Source organism: Hemicordylus capensis, chromosome 4 (assembly GCF_027244095.1).
Source record: "Hemicordylus capensis ecotype Gifberg chromosome 4, rHemCap1.1.pri, whole genome shotgun sequence".
NCBI classification, from domain to species: Eukaryota; Metazoa; Chordata; class Lepidosauria; order Squamata; family Cordylidae; genus Hemicordylus; species Hemicordylus capensis.
The window spans coordinates 103,711,618-103,736,679 of record NC_069660.1 but is presented as its reverse complement, the minus strand read 5'-3'; the positions used below and the strand labels follow the sequence as shown (position 1 = coordinate 103,736,679).

The window sequence follows — 25,062 nt, the reverse complement described above, 5'->3', positions numbered from 1 at the left end:
ATGTGTGTACTTGAGTTTGGGGACCAGGGATAGATTGGGACTTCTGTTGGTGTACCGATCGCCCCGCTGCCCAACGGAATCCCTTACTGAGCTCACGGACTTGGTCGCGGAACTTGCGTTGGAGTCTCCCAGACTTTTGGTGCTGGGGGACTTCAATGTTCATTTTGGGACCAATTTGTCTGGGGCAGCTCAGGAGTTCATAGCGGCCATGACAACTATGGGCCTATCCCAAGCGGTCTCTGGATCGACGCATATTGCAGGTCACACGCTTGATTTGGTCTTTTATTCTGATCAGGGTGGTGCTCCGTGGGTGGGGACTCCTTCGATCTCCCCGTTGTCATGGACGGACCACCATCTGGTTAAGGTTGGACTTACAACCACTTCCCACCTCCGCAGGGGCGAGGGGCCTATTAGAATGGTCCGCCCGAAGAGGTTACTGGATCCGGTAGGATTCCAAGGATCCTTGGAGGGATTTAATGTTGGCTCTGCAGGTGATCCTGTTGATGCCCTGGTTGAAAACTGGAACAACTTGCTTACCAGGGCAGTAGACACGATTGCTCCTAAGCGTCCCCTCCGACCTGCTTCAAAATTGGCCCCTTGGTATACGGAAGATCTACGGGGGCTGAAGCGGCAAGGTAGGCGACTGGAGCGCAAGTGGAGAAAAACTCGACTCGAATCCGACAGATTACGACATAGAGGACATTTAAAGATCTATGCTCAGGCGATACGTGCGGCAAAGAAGCGGTTCTTTTCTGCCCGTATTGCCTCTGCGAGTTCACGTCCAGCGGAGTTGTTCAGGGTTGTCAGGGGACTAGTATCTGCTCCCTCTCCCTTGAACCAGAATTTGGAAGCATCAGTTACCCGCTGTGGTGTGTTTAATGAATTTTTCGCAGACAAAATCTCTCGGATTCGGGCCGACCTAGATGGAGACTCCACAATTAATCTGATGTCTGAACTGGAGGTGTCCGACAACCCCTCTTATACGATTCGGCTGGATCAATTTCAGTTTGTGACTCCTGAGGATGTGGACAAGCTGCTTGGAGCGGTGAGGCCTACCACTTGTCCTCTTGACCCTTGTCCAACATGGCTTGTTCTATCTAGCAGGGAGGCTGTTGTAGGCGGCCTGGTAGAAATCATAAATGCTTCTCTGAGGGAGGGCAGGATGCCTCCTTCTCTTAAGGAGGCAATTATTAGACCTCTTCTAAAGAAGCCTGCGTTAGATCCCTCAGAGTTGAGCAATCATAGGGCAGTTTCCAATCTCCCATGGTTGGGCAAGGTAATTGAGAGGGTGGTGGCCTCTCAGCTCCAGGCAGTCTTGGAGGAAACTGATTATCTAGACCCATTTCAAACTGGTTTTCGGGCGGGCTATGGGGTGGAGACTGCCTTGGTTGGCCTGATGGATGATCTCCAATTGGCAATGGACAGAGGAAGTGTGACTCTGTTGGTCCTCTTGGATCTCTCGGCGGCTTTCGATACTATCGACCATAGTATCCTTCTGGAACGTCTGAGGGGGTTGGGGGTGGGAGGCATTGTTTTTCAGTGGTTCCGCTCCTACCTCTCGGACAGATTCCAGATGGTGTCGATTGGAGATTGTTGCTCTTCAAAATCTGAGCTTAGGTATGGTGTTCCTCAAGGCTCCATACTCTCTCCAATGCTTTTTAACATCTACATGAAACCGCTGGGAGAGATCATCAGGGGATTTGGAGCTGGGTGTTACCAGTATGCTGATGACACCCAGATCTACTTCTCCATGTCAACTTCTTCAGGAGTTGGCATATCCTCCCTAAATGCCTGCCTGGAAGCAGTAATGGGCTGGATGAGGGAGAATAAACTGAAGCTGAATCCAGATAAGACGGAGGTACTTATTGTGCGGGGTCAGAACTCTAGAGACGATTTTGATCTGCCTGTTCTAGACGGGGTCACACTTCCCCAAAAGGAACAGGTTCGCAGTCTGGGAGTACTTCTGGATCAACGTCTCTCCTTGGTTTCTCAGGCTGAGGCGGTGGCCAGGAGTGCCTTCTATCAGCTTCGGCTGATACGCCAGCTGCGCCCGTTTCTCGAGATCAGTGACCTCAAAACAGTGGTACATTTGTTGGTAACCTCCAGACTTGACTTCTGTAATGCGCTCTACGTGGGGCTTCCTTTGTACGTAGTCCGGAAACTTCAGTTGGTCCAGAATGCGGCAGCCAGGTTGGTCTCTGGGTCATCTCGGAGAGACCACATTACTCCTTTGTTGATGGAGTTACACTGGCTGCCAGTAGGTTTCCGGGCAAAATACAAAGTGCTAGTTATTACTTATAAAGCCCTAAACGGCTTAGGCCCCGGGTATCTAAGAGAGTGTCTTCTTCGCTATGAGCCCCACCGGCCACTGAGGTCACTTGAGGAGGTCCGTCTCCAGTTGCCACCAACTCGTTTGGTGGCTACACAGAGACGGGCCTTTTCAGCTGCTGCCCCGAGATTGTGGAATGCACTCCCTGCTGAGATACGATCCTCCCCATCTCTTGCAATTTTCAGAAAACACCTGAAAACACATCTCTTCAGCCAGGCTTTCTCAGCTTTTTAAAAATTTGTTTTTAAATTGTTTGATTGTTTAATTGTAGTTTTATGATGTTTTTAATTGTTAATTATTGTTATGTTTTGTAATTTTTATTTTAATTATTAACTGATTTTAAGGTGTTTTAATGTAAACCGCCCTGAGCCTTTTGGAAGGGCGGTATAAAAGTTATAATAATAATAATAATAATAATAATAATATTAATAATAATAATGTATCAGTGTAAAAAGGTGTGAAACTCATTCAGTTTACCTACTGATGCAGTGGCGGACGGAACGGGCCATTTAAGTTGTATAACAGAAAGACAGACCCATTGGGGCAGTGAAAGAGCCAAAAATGGCAATGCCAGGCATCACAGAGGCCATTTGTGCATGTGCGATGGCCACCATTTTCACTGCCGTGCTGAACTATGGAGGCCCGAACAGGCTGAAGAACTGGCCGAACGGGCTGGAGGGAACCTCCACGGACCACCCTGCCACCCCAAGGAACTCCCTAAAAGGGAGAAAGGTTTTTGTTTTTTTAAAATTCACACAAAAAAAATTGTGAACCCCCCCAAACCATCAGGGCTGGGGTGGTTCAATCCAATGTCGGACCGAATGGGCGGGGTTTGGATTGACCCCGAACCGTCAAACCGAAACAGTTCCGACATCGAACTGGTTCAGGGTCGAACCTGTTTGCACATCCCTACCTTCCAGTGCGCTTTCCACCATGCTGCCCAAAAGCTCTTTCTGCAAACATTTTTGCAAGATATTTTGCAAAACATTTCTATATTTTCTTGTACATGGAAGGCTAGGTGACAACGCCACAAGAGGCAAGTAAGGAAAACTGATAGATGATGGATTCTTATTCCAGTCACTGAGAGGTTCCATAATCATAGAGTGCTTCTGTTTTAGATTTCAAAGTACAACTACTGTACTGGAATTGAGTTAGGATGAAAAATAACATGCTACATATATAATCAGCTGAACAATAATTAAGCCAGTTGATATTTTAACAATGTTGTGTGTAAAGTATTTTTCAAATTCTCAGAGCTGAATAAGGGAAAATGGGGGGAAATTAGCTCTTAAAATATGGATGCAAACGAAAAGGAGTGTGCTTACATATTGGCAGCTCTCTCCCTAAAGTTAATGGTTTTGGAGTGACTAGGGGGTAATGTAATACTAGTGCTAACGTGGTGACACTTCTCATAAACCCTCACACTGCTGAAGATTATTTTTCAGTCAATTTGCGAATGGGCAACAAAGTATTTGCAACTGTTCAGATGTCAAAGAAAGATGGAAAGCATCCCCATTGCTTAAGCAACCAGGCCCAGTCAAGCCAAACATAGTTAACTAATTGCAGCAGAATGGAGATGGAGATGCTTTAATGCAAATCCCAATTGAAAGTAATGCAGAAATGATGGATTACATCTGCAAGTCCAAATGAACATCTGAATGCCAATCAATCAATACTTTATTATTATTTATTTATGTTTATTTTATTTTATTTAACATATTTTTATACCACCCAAAACCTACATCTCTGGGCGGTTTACAAGATAAAAACTACATTAAAACATTAGTTTAAAACAAAAACAAGAAATTTAAAACACAATTTAAAAACAACAACAATATTTTAAAACAACATTAAAAACAATCAAAACAGCATCAATTAAAAGCCTGGGTGAACAGATGCGTCCTTAAAGAATTTTTAAAAATTGTCAGAGATAGGGAGGCTCTTATTTCACTAGGGAGCACATTCCAAAGCCTTGGGGCAGCAATGGAGAAGGCCTGTCCCGGAGTAGCCACCAGACGAGCCAGTGGCAAATGCAGACGGACCTCTCCTGATGATCTCAATGGGCGGTGGGGTTCATAATGAAGAAGACATTCTCTTAAATACCCAGGGCCCAAGCTGTTTAGGGCTTTATAAGTTATAACTAACACCTTGTATTTTGCCTGGAAAAATATCAGCAGCCAGTGTAACTCCTTCAATACAGGAGTAATGTGGTCTCTCCTAGATGAGACCAGCCTGGCTGCCGCATTCTGAACCAACTGTAGTTTCTGGACTACGTACAAGGGCAGCCCCACATAGAGCGCACTACAGTAATCCAGTTTATTACAGTCACAGACCAGCACAGCTTATGAACAGAAGCCCAACAAAATAAACTAACAAGGTTTATACAGTGGTTAGACACATAGATCAGCTAGAAATAATTCTTAATGAACTCCTGGCAAATTTTACTGGCTATTAAACAGAACTTAGCCACATTATAAGATCTTGAGTCATTCTGGTCAGTTGAAAGATAATAGAGATAAAAAGAATCTGTGCAGCCTGGATGGCAGCTAATAAAAGGAGTTATATATTTATGCTGTATATCTCGGTATAATTGGCAGTAAAAGAGAACATGTGCTGTTGTTTCAATATCTCCCAAGTTGCAGGGACAAATATGTTCTTTGTAGGGGATTTTTTGATATCTCCCTTTCAGGACTGCTGTTTGCAAGGCATTACATCGTGCCTGTGTCAAAGCTCTGCAATATTTCAGTACAGTTATCAAGTTCAGATATCTAGCAGGGTTGAAACTCTGAACTTGGTTGCCCAAATGGAAACCAATGGGAATAGAGCCTTGGTCAATTTGACGCTCCATATAATATATTCTTTGTCTGAGTTTGACCCTGGCATTTTCATACCCCAGAGTTATCAAAGAAAAGCGGGGAAACCATAATAATGCAGCCTTTCCTCCAACTCTCTTTTCCACCTGGAGTGATAGATATCTGCTAGCACAAGTTCAACTAAACCTGTGGGATGGAAAACCAGCTTTAGCCAGAATTCAAAGATAGTAATCCATGCTCTGGTGTCTACATTAAGCAGTCCTGCTTCTAGACAAAGGACAGCACTAGGCACACATTGGGGTATGTGAAAAATGTTCCTCAGAGAACTTGGATTGCATGGATGGCACCTTGAAGAAGTTAGAATACATGCCCAGTTGAGCTCCATATAAGAGCTGTGCTCGTACTTTAGCCAAAAAAGGTTTTATTGCGGAGGGGATAAAGTGGGCACCTCTAGAGCAGTGGAAGGATCGAATTGCTTGTGCACTCTTGTGTGCATTCTGCTTCACATATTCTCTGTGTGCACCCCTTCTGCCTGAAGCCTGGAATATTACACCAAGGTGTTTGAAATATTTATTATTTATTATTACTTATTTAATATATTTCTATACTGCCCAAACTCACATCTCTGGGTGGTTTACAACAAAAAGGTTAAAACATAAGTTAAAACAGAATAAATGACAGAAAAGTAAAAATATTAATTAAAACAAAATAAATGATAACAGAAAAGATTGACACATTACAACAATTTAAATTTTTAAAATATTTTAAAAACAATGTTAAAACTATTAAAACACTATTTAATTAAAAGCCTGGGTGAACAGAATATTTAACTTGTTCTAACCTATGCCCATTTAGTGACCAGTTCTGAATCTTTGGTCTCTTTGCAAACACCAAGATCTTAGTTTTGTTATGATTTATTTCTAAAGATTGTTCATCGCAATAGGCAGCAAGAGAGCGCAAAGTTCTTCTTAGGCCTATTGGAGTTTGCAAGAGAACGACAGCATCATCTGCATATAAAAATATGGCAAGATGTTTGTCTGCTAATTTTGGTGAATGATGGTCTAGATTGCCTAAATGATAGAGTGAATATAGAAGTTAAACAAAAGCAGAGCCAGGATACATCCCTGTCTGAATCCCCTGACTGTTGGTATTTCCTTAGTGAAATGTCCCTGAGTGCTGCAACACACTAGAGTTTTCATATAGTAAGAATATCAGAAGAATTAAACGGTGGTATACTGATGATCTCAGTAACTTATACCAAAGTTTCTCTCTAGGGATCAGATCAAAAGCAGATCTAAAATCAACAAATCCTGCATATAGAGTAGAGTTAGATTTGGAAGTGTATTTTTCTACTAAATGTTGTCGTATTAAAGTAGGGTCTATAACAGAGTGACCTGCATGGAAGCCAGTTTGCTCCTCCACCAGGATATTTTCAGAATCCATCCAGTCCCGTAAATGCTTATATAAGTGCCTAGCATACATCTTGCTCACTATCCTAAGAAGACTAATATGTCGGTAATTTTTGGGTAGCTTCCTTTCACCCTTTTTATAAATTGTGATTATTATTGCCACTCATTATTGTCATCCCAGTCCTTAAGGACACATGCAATCCTGTCAATAAAAGAAAAGAGAGAGGCCAGGACTGGGGCCCATCATGCCAAATTATTTCTAATTACTTCTGCGGATATGTAGTCATTGCCAGGGGTTTTGCCAGGTTAAGCTGCCTCACTAGGGATTCTATTTCAGTACAAGATACTGGTGGCCACTTTGGCAATTGACCCACATCCAGACCTAGGCTTGTGACAGCTGCTTCATCTCTCTTATACAACATATGGTAACTAGCTGACCCTGCACAACGCATCTGTGCAGTTGTGCACTGAGCCTGTGGCATCCTCCCGCGGCACGCTCGCTCGCTCCCCCCAGCACGCTCGCACACTCTCCCCCCTACAGCAGCGCTCACTCGCTCTCCCCCTACAGCGGCGCGCTCGCTCGTTCGCTCTCCCCCCACGGCTCTCCCCATTGGGCGGGTCAGGCCATCCCGCCACCTCCCACCTCCCAGCTGGTAGGTAGGGCTTTGCCCACCGTGTGCCCACATCCTTGCCACCACCGCCTCCTCTTCCTGCCTGGTGGAGCTTCGCCCGCCGTCCACCCACCTCTTCTGGCCAGAGGGGCTTCGCTTGCTGGCCCTCCACCTCTGTATCCTGACTGCCGCCATTATTTCTCGCCGCTTCAATGCTGGAACTCTTGCATGCTCTAGAGCAAGGTTTCTCAACGTGTGGGTCCCCAGATGTAATTGGACTTCGACTCCCATAATTCCCAACCAAAGGCCACTGGGGCTGGGGATTATGGGAGTTGAAGTCCAATAACATCTGGGGACCCACACGTTGAGAAACCCTGCTCTAGAGCATCAGCACGTTAGTCTGTCCTTTCAGATCATCTTATGCAAGAGGATCGCACCTCTAACGCTGAAATCGAGAAATGGGTTGGTTCTGCAAGTAAAAAGCTTCCAAAGAAATTCAGATGTAACTCTCCAGGGAGATGGTCACTATCCAGATGGCTAGCAATTTTAAATTGCTCCAGATGTGTTGGTAAACCTGGGGAGATTGCTATGTAGTTGATTGTGGAGAATCTGGAACCAGCCTAGAAGGTATACTCAGCTGGATGGTCATCAGCTGTGGCACCATTTAGTCTATCAAAAGTTTGAGCCAAACATAGATAGGCATAGTTCCCTTCTCTGTCCTAACATCTGAATGTAGATGTCCTTCATCTGTACCACACTATTTCTTACTAGAATGCGTATCCTTCCATCTACATTCTCACAAATGTGGATGTGCAGCTAGTCTCACAATGCTACACATGACTAGAGCTGGATCAGGGTGAAAGTCTTGCTATGCAACCTGGTAGGCAATAAAACCTCAAGCACAGAGTCATCCTTAACATGGAGCATCATCCTGGTTGCTTCATTAAGGGGACACATTTCCTCTTTACCGTCCTTTATTCAGAGTGAGGACAGAGAGGAGGTTTCATCAGGTAGCCAGAGTGCATTTGCTTTGTGGCACCATATAATCACAGTCACTCTGTCTTTCCTAATTGCCTTTTTCATGAGCTGAAGAAGAAAAAAATCCCTAGAAGAGCTGTTGAATCACCAGAATATCTGGTGATATGCTGGTACAAAAGGACCAGCATATTTTTTTTGAGCAGGTACAAAAGAAGCACAAAAGAGCATCAAACGGGGTGGGGGGGGGGAGGGAAGAGTTGATAGCCTTCACACTGCTTGCAAATCAACTTTTGTCTTGAAAAAGTTCAGGTGCAAACATTTGGCACCTAGTTATCTTGGTATTTAAATAGCTCAGAAATGCTGTATATGTTCCCTTTCTTAAACTGCCAAGAGCAATCTAAAGAACCAGCTAATTTTCTGAAGAGTAGAAACATGATAGAGCAACCTTGCTGAAGTTTAGCAGATCTAGGTGGGATCAGTGCTTGGATAAGAAACTGTATGAGAATTCCATGTGTGCCACCTTTAGCTCTCAAGAAGAAAGGCAAGATATGATTTGAGTATTGCTATTTTCTCTTGCTTCCTAACCTCTCCTAATACTTGTTTATGCATAAAGCTCGTTATTCTTCAGATTTACTGCTGATTTATCATTCTGGATGTGCATTGTCAATCTCAGTGCTGCCCTGGAGGGCAAAGGAAGAAATACCACACAAAATTTGCATAATTTCATGGGACTTTAAAAAGGAACTAAATATGAATTTGCAGTGCAAATTCTTAGTTGTTTTTTAAGGCTGTAGGAATATGGTTTTCATTTGAATTCAGTGAACATGATTCCACAGATTACTACAGGAAAGTATCATGCCCATCTTTAAGTGTTTGCAGATACACATGCATCACTTTTGGATCTGGTTCTGCTGGGCAAAAAAGATTGCTTTTCTTCCTGTTTAGAAATATAAATCTTTCTTTCAACCTGATCATATTGCTATTTATAACAATGACATTTCAATACAGATTGTACAAGCATAGCTACAGGAGCTTGATGCATGAGACAAGTCTTTCCTCTTCATGTTGCCTCTCAATCATAATTCCCATTTTGGAAGGGCTTCTGCTCATCCTAATATTTGGCACTTAGATTGCACTAATATTTCTGGATACTTGGTGACTAAAATGCCTTTAGAATGGGACTCCAACATTTAGCCAATGTGCAAATGTGATTAATAGATTAAAAGTCATATATGTAATCAAAAGACCTCTTTAATCAGGTCTACTTTAGGATGCCTTCTTGGTGAGTCATCCCTCAGTCCATCCACCTTTATACAACTCTCTGCTCAGGGGCAGTGTTAGGGGCCAGATATGGGCCCAAGGATCCACCTTGACAAATCTTGGCATTCCCAGTAAATCTCCCCTCATTAGGCCCTAGCTTCCGGGTGAGGGTGGGAAGCAGCAGCAGATACAGCTCTTAGCTGCAGTACCATTTTAAACTTTTTCATACCCAATTCTCAGACAGGCAGGACATGAAAGGAAAAATACACGAGAAATCTGAACTGGTGCCATCACTGACATGAGCACCTGCTGCCCACCATTTCCTGATAAGCCAGGTTCCAGTGGGATGCCTACCAGGCTGCAGTGGACAACAGCAGACCTCCTGTATGGTAGCTCCACTAAGAGAGGAGCATCACTCCACCCTCATTAGCTTTTTTGTGTGACTGGGCTCCATCCGAGGCAGCTGGAGGTCCAGCCCACATGTGTGTCCTCTGGGTTACTGCTGCTGTCTAGACCCAGAAAGCTAACCCAGCAGTTAATGGATTCTCCTCCTTCAGCACCACTGCTGCAGCAGCACTGTTGAAAGTTGCCTTGTTAGCTTTCCTGACCAGGCACCATGAAGGGGCATGTATATCATGGGGTCAAGGGCTCTGCTGATATTTACAGTGCAGCAGCTTCTTATAGCATCACTATGCTGGCCTAACAGTAATGATGACAGTTATCAACACAGCAAGCTCTGAAATGGTTTGAAGGTGACACCAGACCAAATACCCAAACACCCCCGTTCGATGGTTTGTCAAGCCTTTTTAAAAAACCACTTTTTTTTAACCTTACCCCCTCGAGGGGCCTTCTCCGAGGTGGTGGTGGGTCCACAGAGATTCCCTATCCCACAACCGGCCTTCCTTTTTGTAAAAATCGCCAGGTTCAGGTGTCTTCGGCCCTTTCCAGGCATATTTCCCGGCATGGTAGCCGTTTTGGAGGCTGCTGGCACCTGTGCACTGGGGACCCAGCATGGCTGTTGTCCTTTTAAACATTTTTTTAAAAATCTGACAAACACCCACTGAACCAAACCAAATGGGGGGGGAGAGAGTTTGATGGGGGGCAAAACCAATCTGGTTAAGTCCAGTTCTGGTTTGAACCAGGCCAGGTAGTTTTGTGCACACCCCTAGTACTACGGCCTGGAAGTACTTTAAAGTCATTCCACAGCAACTATTTTGCTACCCCAATGGGGCTTGTCATTGCTTTAATCAACTTAAATGTAAAAAACTGAATGAGTTTCACAGCTTGCTACACTGATAAATGGATCCTTAGTGTTGACAAGAGACTGCACATCATGTTGGCCACTGAATAAATTTGAACTTACTTTCAAGTAAACAGGTGAATAAGTAAACACGTAGGATTGACTTATACATCACTTAAAAAACAACTTCATACATAGATTAAACATAATCAGTCAACTAGGATGAAGTTCCATGTTGAGGATGACTCTGTGCTTGAGGTTTTATTGCCTACCAGGTTGCATAGCAAGACTTTCACCCTGATCCAGCTCTAGTTATGTGTAGCATTGTGAGACTAGTTGCACATCCACATTTGTAAGAATGTAGATGGATGTGCATATGGATACACATTCTAGTGAGAAATAGTGTGGTGCAGATGAATGACATCTACATTCAGATGTTCAGTTGGACTTGCACATGTTATCCATCTTTTCTGCATTACTTTCAATAGGGATTTGCATTAAAGCATCTTTATTCTGCTGCAATTAGTTAACTATATTTGGCTTGACCGGGATGAGGGCCTGGTTGCTTAAGCAATGGGGATGCTTTCCATCTTTCCTTGACATCTGAACGGTTGCAAATACTTTGTTGTCCATTCGCAAATTGACTGAAAAATAATCTCCAGCAGTGGGAGGGTTTATGAGAAGTGTCACCACCTTAGCACTAGTATTACATTACCCCCTAGTCACTCCAAAACCAATAACTTTAGGGAGAGAGCTGCCAATTTTAGGGAGAGAGCTGCCAATTTTAGGGAGAGAGCTGCCAAGCACACTCCTTTTCATTTGCATCCATTTTAAGAGCTAATTTTTTACACACCTTTTCCCTTATTCAGCTCTGAGAATTTGAAGAATATTTAAAAAAATGTTGCGTGTAAAGTATCAACTGGCTTAATTATTGTTCAGCTGATTATATATGTAGCATGTTATTCCTCATCTTAACTCAATACCAGTGCAGTAGTTGTACTTTGAAATCTAAAACAGAAGCACTCTATGATTATAGAACCTCTCAGTGACTGGAATAAGAATCCATCATTTATCAGTTTTCCTTACTTGCCTCTTGTGGCATTGTCACTTTGTCTTCCAGGGACAAGAAAATAAAGAAATGTGTTGCAAAATATTTATTTATACAAATCTGCAAAGGGACCTGTATCATTTATGTTAGTCCACACTTTCCCCTGTCTGACCACTCAACACTAATACCTTATACCTTTCTTGGAAACTAGCCTATTCTGCATCCACACTAAATATATATCTGTGCTGGTCTGTGACTGTAATAAAGGAATTGAATTGAATTGAACTGAATATATGTCTAGAAGCAACCTTTCCATTTTTATTGGCCCTTGGCTCTTTTTTAATTATCTGGATTTGATTAAACACATTGTGTGCAATTTTGAAGGCTTGAACAACCTTTTAATGACAAGATGTCTGAGAAATTATCTAAATCCACACTCGCACACTCCTTCAAAAAACAAAAAAACAACAACATGTAGTTTGTTGGCAGGTGCATAGCATTTCCAGTTTATTAGGATTAAGTTCTTATAGTCTAGGAGTGTTTTTAGACATTTTGATTACTCATGCACTCTCAATGTAACGACCAACCATACAGAAAATGTCTCTCATAATTGCATGCAATCCTTGCTAACTGGGCCTGTTTATTTCTTTGGGACATGTATACGGTGCCTCCCCAAAGCTTGAAATAGTTTTCAAGAGAATGAAACAAATTAAAAAATAATAATAAACAAAAACAGAATCAACATCAGCAACCACAATGCCCACTCGGCAGCCACAAGCCTTTAACATCCTGTCCAAAATAGTTCCAAACCTCAGAAAGGAAGCAATAGCAATTGATTGATTGATTGATTTGATATGATTTATATACTGCCTCTCCAAAAATGGCTCAGGTTGGTTTACAACAAATAAAAACAATTAAAATCAATTAACAGTTAAAATCAAAACTAAAATCAATTAAACAATTAAAATCATTTAAAGTATGATTTACATACATAAAGTATGTTACAGAACTGTAGAACAACATGACAAGATTCCTCTTCTTCAGAAAAGGACATAACCTATGTAGCAAATTTAGGTGATAAGAGGAGCTCCTGGCCATCATTAACACCAGTCTATCCAGGAGTAAAGCAGGGTCTAGGAGCAACCATAGTCTCCTTATCGAATCAAAAAGGAAGTCCACCAATCCATCTATCACAGGAATGACTACCCCTCTGCAGCACTGGGAATAAAGTCCAGCAGTACCTCCCTCTTTTGGGGATTTAGCCTGTTTAACTTCATCCACTCAACCACAGCCTCCAAACACAGGTTTAGAACCAAGCTAGCTGGAAAATATAGAGCTGGATGTCATGAGTATATTGATGACACCAAACTGTATTGCTTCAGATTATACTTCTATATAAACAGTATTGATGATACTCTGAAATCATGAAATCACATCAAGTCCAAGGGAGATGAGCTAGTATCACCAGTGGTGACCTGTTGAGTTACATACTGACAGGCACATGGGCCTCTCCTTTAGTATCCAGCTCACACGGGATTGGGAAGTTCGATCACCTCTCTTTGCCCAGAGGAGGGAGGTTATGGAACTCTTTAGCACTACATGCGAAATTAACTCTAAAGCTTACTAGGGTATTTCCCTCTACAGAAGAACTCCTTTCACTTCATTTCACTGAGCAAGGAGAGCGGGGCAACAGATGACGCGGAGTGCGGGGGATGAGTCTGACAGGAAGTGCTCTGCTGAGTATCCAGCAGGGCAGGGGGTGAGGAGTGGCAGTGGAGGAGTGTGGCTGAGGGGGAGTGCCACTCACCCCCAGCCCCACACCCTCCTTGGGACAGCCCTGATCCACTGTATCAAAAGTAACAGGGAAGTCCAAAAGTATTACGTCCAAAAGCACTAAGAGGGAAGAATTCCTTCGGTCAGTTTCCAGCCATAAATCATCCATCAAGATAACTAAATCTGTCTCAGTTGCATTACATACATTTGCGTACAATGTTTAGTTAGCCCTTTGGAAGAGTGTAGCAATCGAAATGGAGAAATTCACCCTTGACATTGTAACCTAGCACATCATCATTTTTGCACATCATATCACATTACCCTAATTTTCCATATAACAAACTTCTTATACTGTGGGCAGAACATTTTCAGTGTTGTAGCTCTATGACTGCATGTCCTAATTTTACAGCTTCCCCTAAGGGAAAGACCTGTAAAAATACCACCTACTAAGTTTGCTATAAATGTAGTAATGGCAGGAAAAAGTAAACCTTTCCATTTTATTGTAGAACATGGGTACTTTCAGAAGTGAAGCACTTACCATCTCCCATTTCATCGGAGAAAGGCAAACTGAAGACTGCTTCATCAATCATGTGATTTGGAAGATTTGTATAAAACCGACCCACTGTGGTTTCTAAGTTGCTCAGCTGGTTCAAGACCATCATGCTCCCCTTTATCACAGGCAGAGCAGTTCGGTCAGGCACTCCATACTTTGCCGAATTTTGTTCTGCAAGATCTCGGAGAAAGGCCAATTCTTTTAAACCTGTCACTCCCTCTGCAAGAAAGATGTTACAGCCAAGGACAGACGTAAGTATACAGTATATTAAGTGATCATGCAAGCTTGTACACATGCAAATGTGGAAATGATTATGAACAGTGATAGGCAATCGCATGACCCATATGGGAAATAATTTTCTAATCAAAGCCTTTAAATATTTGATTTAGTATATGTTTTTTATCATTCAAAAGAGTCAGATATCATATCTCAAAGAACCTCATAAGCTTTGTTTGTCAGAAATATTGTAATCACCCCTTACCATTGATGAGAGCATATGTGAGGATCATTACCGAGTTGTTAAGAAAACTATTTTCTTCATTAATGACCCGAAGCGTTGTCTTTTTACCATCTTCTGATGAATCCCTTGATGTTATTCCAGCTGACAAATAAATAATGACCATATCTGTATCTAAGAAGAAATATATGATGGAAGTTGTTAGATTATAGAATATCACTAGTTGTTAGATTATAGAATATAGAACACACACCCCAGCCGGCAGTTCGTCGGACCGCCGGACAAGCAAACAGGTTCGCAGGCCTCCAACATGGCCTGAGAACCAGTTCGTGCACATCCCTACAAATCATGGTTTGTACTAACCATAATAGAATCCAATGATAATTTCAGCCTCCAAACATACAAACCAAACCATAGTTTAGAACCACTTATCTGCTTCCATTTAATTTCTACTCAGCACTCTAGTTCTATGGTTTACAGGAGCCTCTGGGGGCAGAACAGTAGCTCTAACTATGGTTTGAAAATTCAACACCACACCACACAGTTATTAGCACAAGCTATAGTTTGCAAACCCACATCAAGTCATGACTTCTGATTCTCATTGGCTAGCTGATTATGACCCCAGTTTACTAAATGAGATATCATCACAAATTATACCTAAGCTTCCTTAGCCATGTTTTAATGTAGTGTCTATCACAGCATAAAATCAGATCAGATTTTCAGATATAGTTCAAAAATCAATGTTGTATACTTTGGATGGGGTGGTTTATAAATGTAATAAATAAATATAATAAAATAACAACAACAACAACAAACAGCAAGTGCCGCCTTTGCAAAGAAGCAGATGAAACCGTGGACCACCTAAAGGGCTGTTGTAAAAAGATCGCACAGACTGACTACAAACAAAGGCAGGGATGATTCACTGGAACATCTGCAAAAAATACAAGCTACCTGTAGCCAAAGATTGGTGGGACCATAAAATTGAAAAAGTTGTAGAAAATATAGATGCAAAAATATTATGGGACTTCCGACTACAAACAGACAAACATCTGCCACACAATACACCAGATATTACTGTAGTCGAGAAGAAAGAAAAACAAGTCAAAATAATCGACACAGCAATACCAGGGGATAGCAGAATAGAAGAGAAAGAAATAGAAAAAATAACACAATACAAAGATCTACAAATTGAAATGTAAAGGCTGCGGCAGACGAAGACCAAAATAATCCCAGTGGTAATTGGCGCCCTAGGTGCAATTCCAAAACAACCTGAAGAGCACCTCAACACCATAGGGGCCACAGAAATCACCATCAACCAATTACAAAAAGCAACTTTACTGGGAACAGCCTATATGCTGTGATGATATCTATAATAACAGCAACAACGATACTGATAATAAAATTCAGCCATCCCAGGTCCTTGGGAAGGACTCGATGTCTGGATAAAGCAAACCAGTCAATAACACCTGTGTAAATAAATAAATAAATAAATAAATAATGTTTTTAAAAATGGTTTGACCAGTGTGTCTGGCAAAGCCACTTGACTTGAAGGAACACTTACTTAACCAGATAAATGGCTAATCCTTTATTAAACACTCCTAAGTGGCGCAGTGGGGAAATGCTGGACTAATAAGCAGAAGGTTGCCGGTTTGAATCCCCGCTGGTACTGTATCGGGCAGCGGTGATATAGGAAGATGCTGAAAGGCATCGTCTCATACTGTGCGGGAGGAGGCAATGGTAGACCCCTCCTGGGCTCTGTGGGCACCAGGAGTTGAAATCGACTTGACAGCACACTTTACTTTAAGAGACCCTGATGCTAATAAAAATGCTGATATTATAATACCCTTATACAAAGCTATGGTGCAGCCACATATGGAGTACTGTGTACAGTTCTGGTAACTGAAGAATGAAAAAGTGCAGAAGAGGGCAACCAAGATGATCAGATGGCTGGAGCACCTTCCTTATGAAATATGATAGAGATGTATAAAATGATGCATGGAGTAGATACAGTGGACAGAGGCAAATTTTTCTTCCTCTATTACACACTAGAACAAGGGATCAGCCCATGAAACTGATGACCAGGAAATGTAGGACTGACAAAAGGAAGTACCTTTTCACACAGTACATAATTAATTATGGAATTCTCTGCCATGGGAAGTGGTGATGGCCACTAGCTTGGATGACTTTAAAAGGAGCTTAGACAAATACATGGAGGATAGGTCTATCAAAGGATATTAGTCTTGAGGCCTCCTCCAGCCTCAAGAGGAAAGATTCCTCTAAATACCAGTTGCAGGGGAGCAAGAACAGGAGAAAGGGCATGCCTTCACTTCTTGCCTATGGACTTCTCAGGGGCATCTGCTGGGCCACTGTGTGAAACAGAATACATAGGCCTTGGGGCTGATCCAGCAGGGCTGTTCTTATGATGATGCTTCTCCCCCCACCCCCTTACAACAAGGCCAAGATAAGAGATGGTCTGTTTCCTTCTAGGACTCTTTCTGCTATTCATTCTTTCATGGCTGCGAGGTCACTAATCAGCCTCTCTTCACTATAGCACCTTTGCCATTATACCTTATGCAGAGGGTGATACTAAAGTAATAGGTTTATAGACTGGTGCCAAAGGAGTTTCTAATAATGTTATTAGGGGAGCAGGGAACTCCCCTAATTAGCGGAGCAGGACAATAGGGAATATGTTTGATAATATTTAACTTATCAAAGCTAGATATTCATTCTGATTTGGGAAGAAGGAATCAGTAGTAAAAAGGCATTTTAAAATCATTTTCAATGCAGCACTTTGGAAAACTGCCCACAAATCAGTAACTTTGGGGTACTAGGAGGTGAAGTTTTGTTTGCTGATAAAGAAAGGAAATATAGAGGCTGTTCTGGTGATCAGCCTAACCTGGGCCTGGGCAGCCCAGCCTGGGTCAGGCTGGTTGTGAGAAGAGGCAGGATTCCCATGGATCCCTCTACTTCCTGCCTACCTAACCCTCCTAAACAACGTAGCTGTTAGTCAAGGTTAAGGGTGCGCTTGCACCCTGAATATGACTGCCATGTATAGTGTATCTCCTCGGTCTGAGTTCAGCCCAATGAGACACAAACGGGCACACAGAGTGCCCATTTGACGGGGGAATCCCCCAATGCAATGCACATGCCACACATTACCTTGTGGGATGCCCATAGGTCAGTACAAGTTCCAGCCCTGCTCCAGGCTACACGGAACTTCATGGAGCAGGGCTGATTGTGTGGGAGTGAGGATTGCTCTCCCACCACTGCTTCCTTCCCATCTGTGGGGAAGATAAGGTTTACCCTGCCTTCCCCACCCACGCAACATGGTGATCATGATTAATTGCCTCATAATATTTTTTTCATCCAACAGCAGAATATAAAGGTGGCTTCCTTATAATAAACAGGCTGACAGTAGTCTGCAGACTAGCATTATTCAACAGCCTAGTGGCTGAAAAACACGAGTTGGGGGGACAGTGTTTAAATCATTCACTTGTTTATAATAGGTTAGCAAAACATTGTTCTTCCAGTGTTTGAGTTCATAGCTGTAGCCAACTCAGCCTAAGCTACAAAACTGTTCTTCCGTGCAGTTGTGGGATCTTATTTTCTTTTCCACACCAAACAACTTGGAGTCAAGGCACTCAAGTGCTTTCAATCCCTTGGTCATAAATTTTCCAATCAACAGAATGTATTCCATGTGACTACAGTATTGGCACTTGGCTTCAGTTTTTCTCATGGGTTACTGAACTGCAGTAACAGTTGCTTAAGGGTTTGTTTATCATTTATGAAAGCATTGTAAAATCCTGTAGAATGAAAGGAACTATAAGAATGTAAATTAATTGAGAGGCAGCCCCTGCTCTTTGATGGACAAGCTGAATGACTGAGAGGTAAACAAACAATTATCTTCTCAGTATCATTCTTATCTCTCATGCCAGATATGCCTCACTAATGTTTTGAATTACACATTTCCATTCTAAAAAACGTATGGATTCTTTAACATGAACTCAGAGCTGGCTGGGAGTACAGGATGTAAAAACCTCACAATACACCAGAACAATTATTTTTGTACTAGAAATGAAAACAAGCAAGAATATTGTTTACAAGGAAATGGAACTACTTGGTACATCCTCTTTCTGAAATTACTGAGCAACATGGCCCCTTGGTGCTGTTGATTATGTGCAAAATACAATACCTTAGGCTTAAAAGATAGGATGTGCTCTCAGTGTCCATTTTCGAAAGCAACAAAAATTATACCAAAGCTATGTATAAAAAAAAAAGGCGGGGGGGTGCACAAGAGAAAAATATCTCAGTGTTTTTGAGACAAACAAGGGAGAATGTTAAACTCACAATCGAATACTAGGATACAGGTCTAATCAGTAGGGATGCGCATGAGACAGATTTTGTGTTTTGTTTTGAGCTCGAAACAAAATGCAGATAGCTAAGTGTTTTGTCGAAACAGCGGTCAACCTAGTTGTTTTGATGGAACAAAACCTGAAACATTTTGAGTGTTTCGGCCATAGGGAACAATGGAGAAACTTGAAACACTGGGTTGGGTGGGTTGGGCATGATGTGTGCCACCTACCACCCAATCCACAAAAGAAATAGGCAAGCAGACAATTTCAAACAATTTTTTAACCTTTTCCTCAAACCCCCATAGGATTGGAAGCTAGTGCCAGAAAACCAATCAGGAAGGGCGAAAAGGTCTCCAAAATGACACTTAAAATGTCAAAACATTTCAAATCGAAATAGGGGTTGTTTTGTTCTGAGCTCAAAAAAGGCCCTTTATTTAAAAGGTGTTTGTTTCGACCTCGAGACACTCAAACCGACCCATTTCAAGTCAAAACATTTTGACATTGCAACATTTTGCACATCCCTACTAATCAGTTGTCTTAAATTCAAAACCATTCAAGAGCCAGCCAAGTTTCACTAATAGGCATGATGTCTATTATATCCCATTCCTCCCCACCCAGATTTTATTACAGATAATTTTATGTAGAACTATCTATTATTATTATGTTTTGTGCCCTTGCAACATGTGAGTTTGATAGTTCAGCAAATATTTAGGTTTCAGATTGCATTCTTGTTTAGCACTCTAACTACATCTGAATGCTTTGCCTTCCGGTTATCTTTCTCATTCTTTAACTTGGTTTATCTTCTAGTGTATATTAACCATGTACACTAACCAACCAAAAATGTTGGAACCATTCTGTCTGGAAATAGCACCATCCAATGTGGAAAACTTTCTCACTAACACCTGATGGGCAGGGTTTCTCTATAACTACTCACTAGTGAGGAGAATATATCCTCAGGAGCACATTCCATTAGGGATGTGCAAACAGGTTCAATGTCAAACGTGTTCAATGTCAAACCTGTTTGGTTTGATGGTTCGGGGTTGAACCGAACCATCCCCTGTTCGGTCTGACCCCAGACTGAACAACCCCCAACTGTTCGGGGGTTCACAGACCTTTTGGTCTTTTTTGTTTTTCTAAATAAAAACATTTTGTGTGTGTGTTGCTTACCCACTCTGGAGGAGTTGTTGGAGGTGGTGAGGGGATCTAAGGAGGTTCCCCCTCTCCCTGCTGGCCATCCTTGCAGTTCAAACCGGCCATTCGGCCACCACGCCTGTGAACTGGCCTCTGTGTGGCCTGGGTCATGCAGAGGCCTATTTCAGGAGTGGCGGCCAAAAAGCCGACCGAACAGCCAGTTTGGGCTGCAAGGATGGCTGGCGGGGGCAGGGGAACCTCTGCGGACCCCCCCTCCAACAACTCCCCAAAAGGGGGTAAGTGACACACACAATTTTTTTTTATAAAGGTCCACAAACCCCATGGACCAGAACGAACCGGGGGGGGGGGGTTGAGGGAGTGCTGGACCGAGCTGGCCCAGTCTGGTCTGGACTCAAACCAAAGTAGGCTAGCTAACCAGGTTCCGTGCACATCCCTACATTCCATTCTCCTTTATATGTTCCCCAAAAATCCTTTATTTGGAAAATGAACACAAAGACTGCACCCTAGTTAGCACCAGCACAAAATAAGCCCTATACTGCTAGGCAACTTGGCTTCCATTTTTACAAGATTAAAATTCTCCTGAGCGCACAGTAACTTTATTTTGGCCCTGAATAACAAAAACATTTTCTGTCTGTTGCTTTTGTTTTGTGGCTGGCAATGTGTCCACTGGCTCATCCCTGTACTCTGTACACAGCTATGCCTTGGCAAAAGCCCACTCTACTCTGCCCACTCTGTCCAAGGTAAACAATATGTTTACCCTGCCTTTCTACAGAAAATACCCATGGAGGGGGGGGTGGAGAAAAGAAAAAGCAAAATTATTAATACAAAAAATATATACATTTAAAATAACAATGAAAAATGCTATGTCATAGCATAATAATGTAAAATGCTATTGATTGTAGCAGCAATTTCATAAGTAAGTATTACAATAATAATGGGCAATTAAATTTCTAGATGGGATCCAAATGGAGCTTTAGCTTAGCTTCAAAATATAGCTTTACTTGATGCCTCCAGAATACTTTTCTTGATCCTCTTACAACTGTTCAAAGCTTACTTCTAGCAGTTAGGACATGACTAAGTGATGTGATAAAAGAAATGCTGGTGAGTAAAAAAATAATAAATGAAAATGCAATTATAACATCTTCTGGCTGCTGTCTATTATATAACCTTGTCATAATTTGTCTGTTTCCAAATGTTACAGTCTCCTGTCCCCTTGCTAGAAGGAGCCATTCAAACTAACAAAAGGGAAAATGAAAGAAAGATGTATGGGTAAGAAAGGAAAACCATAAATATTGCATAATAATAGACTTACTTGCATGGAGTTTTGTGCTATTGTTTGTATTTCGTATCAACTGAAATGCTTTTTGAAATCCTGCCGCATGCTGGGTAGGGCTGTCAGATGACTTAATATTGCTAACGAAGGTGGACATCTTCCTTTTTGTCTCACTGGTGGCAGGAGACAGAAACGTCTTATAGCACTGATCCAAGGAGCAGGTTCTTACTGTGTCTGCCACAGTTAACACAGAGATCTTAGAAGAGAAAGAGAATGTATATATATTATACACCCACACAAACACCCCTCTTGCCATTTGGAATTCCTTATGTGTCACCCTTTAGCACACACAGTGATAAGTCAATGGAAGAGTCTGTATTTAAAATTCAGTTGTGTAAGGAAAGAATTCTTGAGGTATACCACCTGAGACATATGGAAGAGAGATTACCCCCACCCCTATAGAAGTAGATTATTCTTTCATAAAAGAGTTTACAGAAGTGATTCCCAAACACTGAAGCAACTGGATTGCCAGGCTATTGATAACAGAGACTATTTATTTATTTAGTGTATTTCTGTATCACCCAACATATATATCTCTGGGAGGCTTATAAAATATACCACAAGTGTTTACAAAATTTACCACATATTATGCTGGGGGAAAGTGATGTTATTTCCAAGAACATCCTAACAAAATTACATTTATAAATTCCTCAAATAAAATGTTTGGGAGCTACCTAGTTTGCTGTAGTTACAGAAAGAAGCCTTACTAAGGGCACATCCGCAACACCTTTCTTTCCAGGGATATGTACCAACTGGCAGATGTCATTTTCCAAGTTCTTTGAAGGAAATGCATTAACCTGACCAATTCAATCCAAATTGCCAGGACTCTCATCTCTCCTCTTCTCTTTGTCCTTTTTTTTTTTTTTAATGGTGGCAGGGTTTTGTTTTGATGTTTTATGGTTTTTACTGTTGAAGTGATTTTAAGGTTTTAAAATTTGGTTTTTATGGAGTTTTATTATTTTTATTATTTAAAAATCATTTTTATTTATTTATTTATTATTATTATTTATTTTAACTTTTGTAAACCACCTTGGGATGCTTTATGAAAGGCGGTATAAAAATTGAATAAATAAAAAAAATAAAAAAAATAGAACAGTAAATAAACTGATATCCACAAATCTACTTGTCATGGCGAATATCCTGTCTAATCACCTGTGTAGCTCAGTGTAAGAGATGAGAACTGCTCCTGTCCTCTTCCTTCACTGCTGTGCTCAGAGCACATCAGGGAAGAGAACTGTCTCCTCTTGACTTCCTCTCAACCCAGGTGCTCAAGAACAGTGTGAAATTCTCCAAATTCACCCAAAGCTCAGTGTAACCAAGAAGACAGCTGCCCTCTTTAACTTAACTTAAAACCACAAATACACTTAATGTGGCTTAAATATTATGCTCAAACAAATTCAAAGTTTATGTGGAAAAATATTTTTATTGGAATATTCAATAAATTAATAAATCTATGTACTCTCTCACATTCTTCCTAGGGATAATCACTGCTCAAGTGCACAACACAATAGGATGAAAAACATTAACTACAACTTTGAAATTGCCAGGCTTGCCTAATATTGCACTGAAATTGCCAGGCTTGCCTAATATTGCATCAATTTATTGTTACTAATGCATTGTATGAAATAATGGCCAACATCGAGATTAGCACTGCATGATCCTCAGAGGCATATTTTGGTACTGCACATGGGCCTCAGAGGGAAGGCAGCTTGGCAAAAATCACCTCTTTCCCCACTCAACTGATAGCGCAGCAGTAGGCTGGAACTCACACTTCTGCATGTGTGCAGTGCTAGTCTGGGTGTTTGCCAATGAATTTTTAGAAATAGAAATTTTTCCAAAGGGGAAAAAAAGTATGGAAACATCTTCGAGAGCATTTTCTATTCTGGAAATTTTTCCACAGAAATTTTTCAACCCCACATCTCTGCTTGGAACTAAGAAGGAGCAAAGCACAGCACACTACATTGGACTTCAAAGGCACTCCAAGCTTCTTTGCAGTAGGATCAAGAATTCCTCCTCCCAAGCTTGAGATCTGGGGAGAGGATGGCAGGAGGCTTCTCTCTGGCTTTGTGCCAAGCTCCATACGCAACTTCCCCACAATGCTCCTCAAGATGTGTGAAAATCATAATGAAAGGAATATTGTGTCTGTAAATTTGCTGTATGCAAATAAGCAGTGCAGCCTGGGGCATCACTTAGATATCTAGTCCTAGGCTTTCATCTAAAGATATTTTTGTCTCCTAGAATAAAACTAACATGAGAGCAGGCAATATACACATGTGCAGGATCCACCGAGATTGTAAGTGCCATTGCCTTGTAATCTGATTGGAGTAAGCAAAGGTGACATCAGTAAAGACCCCATCACTTTCATGTTTTCAAGAAGTGGTTCTAATTTCAGTTTAGTGCGCTTTAAAAGACCAAACACAACAGACAAAACAAAACAAACTCCTTAGCTAGGATTCTTATCAATCAATGGATTCCAGTCAATCTCTTTTGTACACAGAGATACATTGGTTCCTGGAAACCCATCTATTAGAGGAGTAGGCCCGGACTTGGTACTGGGCCTAATACCTTTGGTACCCTCCCACCATGGATATAGTTTATCAGTGTTACCAAGTTATGTGGCTTTGCAAGTTCAGCCTGACCTTCAAAACATATATTTGCCTGCAAGTTATTTGAGTTCCTTCATGTCTGAGTGCCCTGATCTAGAAGAAGAATGATTACAACTATCATAATTCATCTATAATTCAGAGTAAACTTACTTTGTCATGCTCATCTATTGAGTTCAGAATAACTTGAGCTGCATCCTTGGCAATCTGGAGTTGTGTCTCTGTAACTGAAGCTCCATGGTCAACAATGACAACTATATGCTTAGACTGAGGTCTAACTGTAGAGACGTAGACGGGCCTGAAATTGAAGCAGCAGTTAAGAGGTTGCACTGTAATTTTAAAACAGAATTTACAATTCTGGGGAAAAACAAACAGAAGAGATTATTAGGATAGGGCATTGATGTTATATTGTAGATACTGTGCAAAGAGCACCTTTAGCAATCTTGATTTGGTTATTTAATTTATTTATATTATTCATTTAGCACATTTATATACTGCCCAAAAAACCAGGTTGCTCGCCTGTAACTGATGATCTGGTAGTGATCCATTGACATCCATTAGGATGGTTTCTGCACCTGTGCTGTAGCCTGTTAGTGTGGCATACCACAGCTCCTCTTGGTGCTTGCACTCCACCCCATGTGACCACGTGGCTATTTAAGGCAGGAGGAAGCGCCAGTACTTCAGTTCCTTGGAGACCACTGGAGAAGCCGAACATCTCTGGAGCAATAGGTGAGTTCTACACAGAAGATTTGAGTACTACGGCAGAAGAGAGGTTCAGGAGGGTCTAATGGATGTCAATGGATCACTATCAGATCACCAGTTACAGGTGAGCAACCTGTTTATCTGGGGCGTGAGCCATTGAATCCATTAGAATGGGTGTTAAGTTAGCTCCTTTAAGAGGAGGAAGCCATAGTATCATGGTAACACCCTTCTGAGAACACCTCTCCCAAAGTTTGCCTCTGTGGCAGATCACGTAAATGGCACAGTGCTTTACGAAGGGCTGTTCTGAGGACCAGGTTGCAGCCCTACAAACGTCCCAAAATGATATGCCAGAAAAATGAGCTGCTGAAGCACCTTAACTTCTGGTTGAATGTGCCTTGATAGACTCAGGCGGCTATACATTTTGTAACTTGTAAAGCATTAGGATTGAC

The 25,062-nt window shown here is 41.7% G+C and overlaps 1 protein-coding gene across 5 annotated transcripts in view; it reads right to left on the bottom strand.

Moving 5' to 3' along the window:
• Positions 1-25,062, bottom strand: part of CACHD1 (cache domain containing 1) — a 230,064-nt gene that overhangs the window by 50,816 nt on the left and 154,186 nt on the right. For all 5 annotated transcript variants that reach the window (XM_053243265.1, XM_053243269.1, XM_053243266.1 and 2 more), the window contains 4 exons: positions 24,065-24,209; positions 21,288-21,504; positions 14,496-14,645; positions 14,000-14,233 (listed from right to left, as the gene is read on the bottom strand). In XM_053243265.1, coding sequence (XP_053099240.1) covers positions 14,000-14,233; positions 14,496-14,645; positions 21,288-21,504; positions 24,065-24,209 — 746 coding nt within the window. The remainder of the gene's footprint in view (positions 1-13,999; positions 14,234-14,495; positions 14,646-21,287; positions 21,505-24,064; positions 24,210-25,062) is intronic.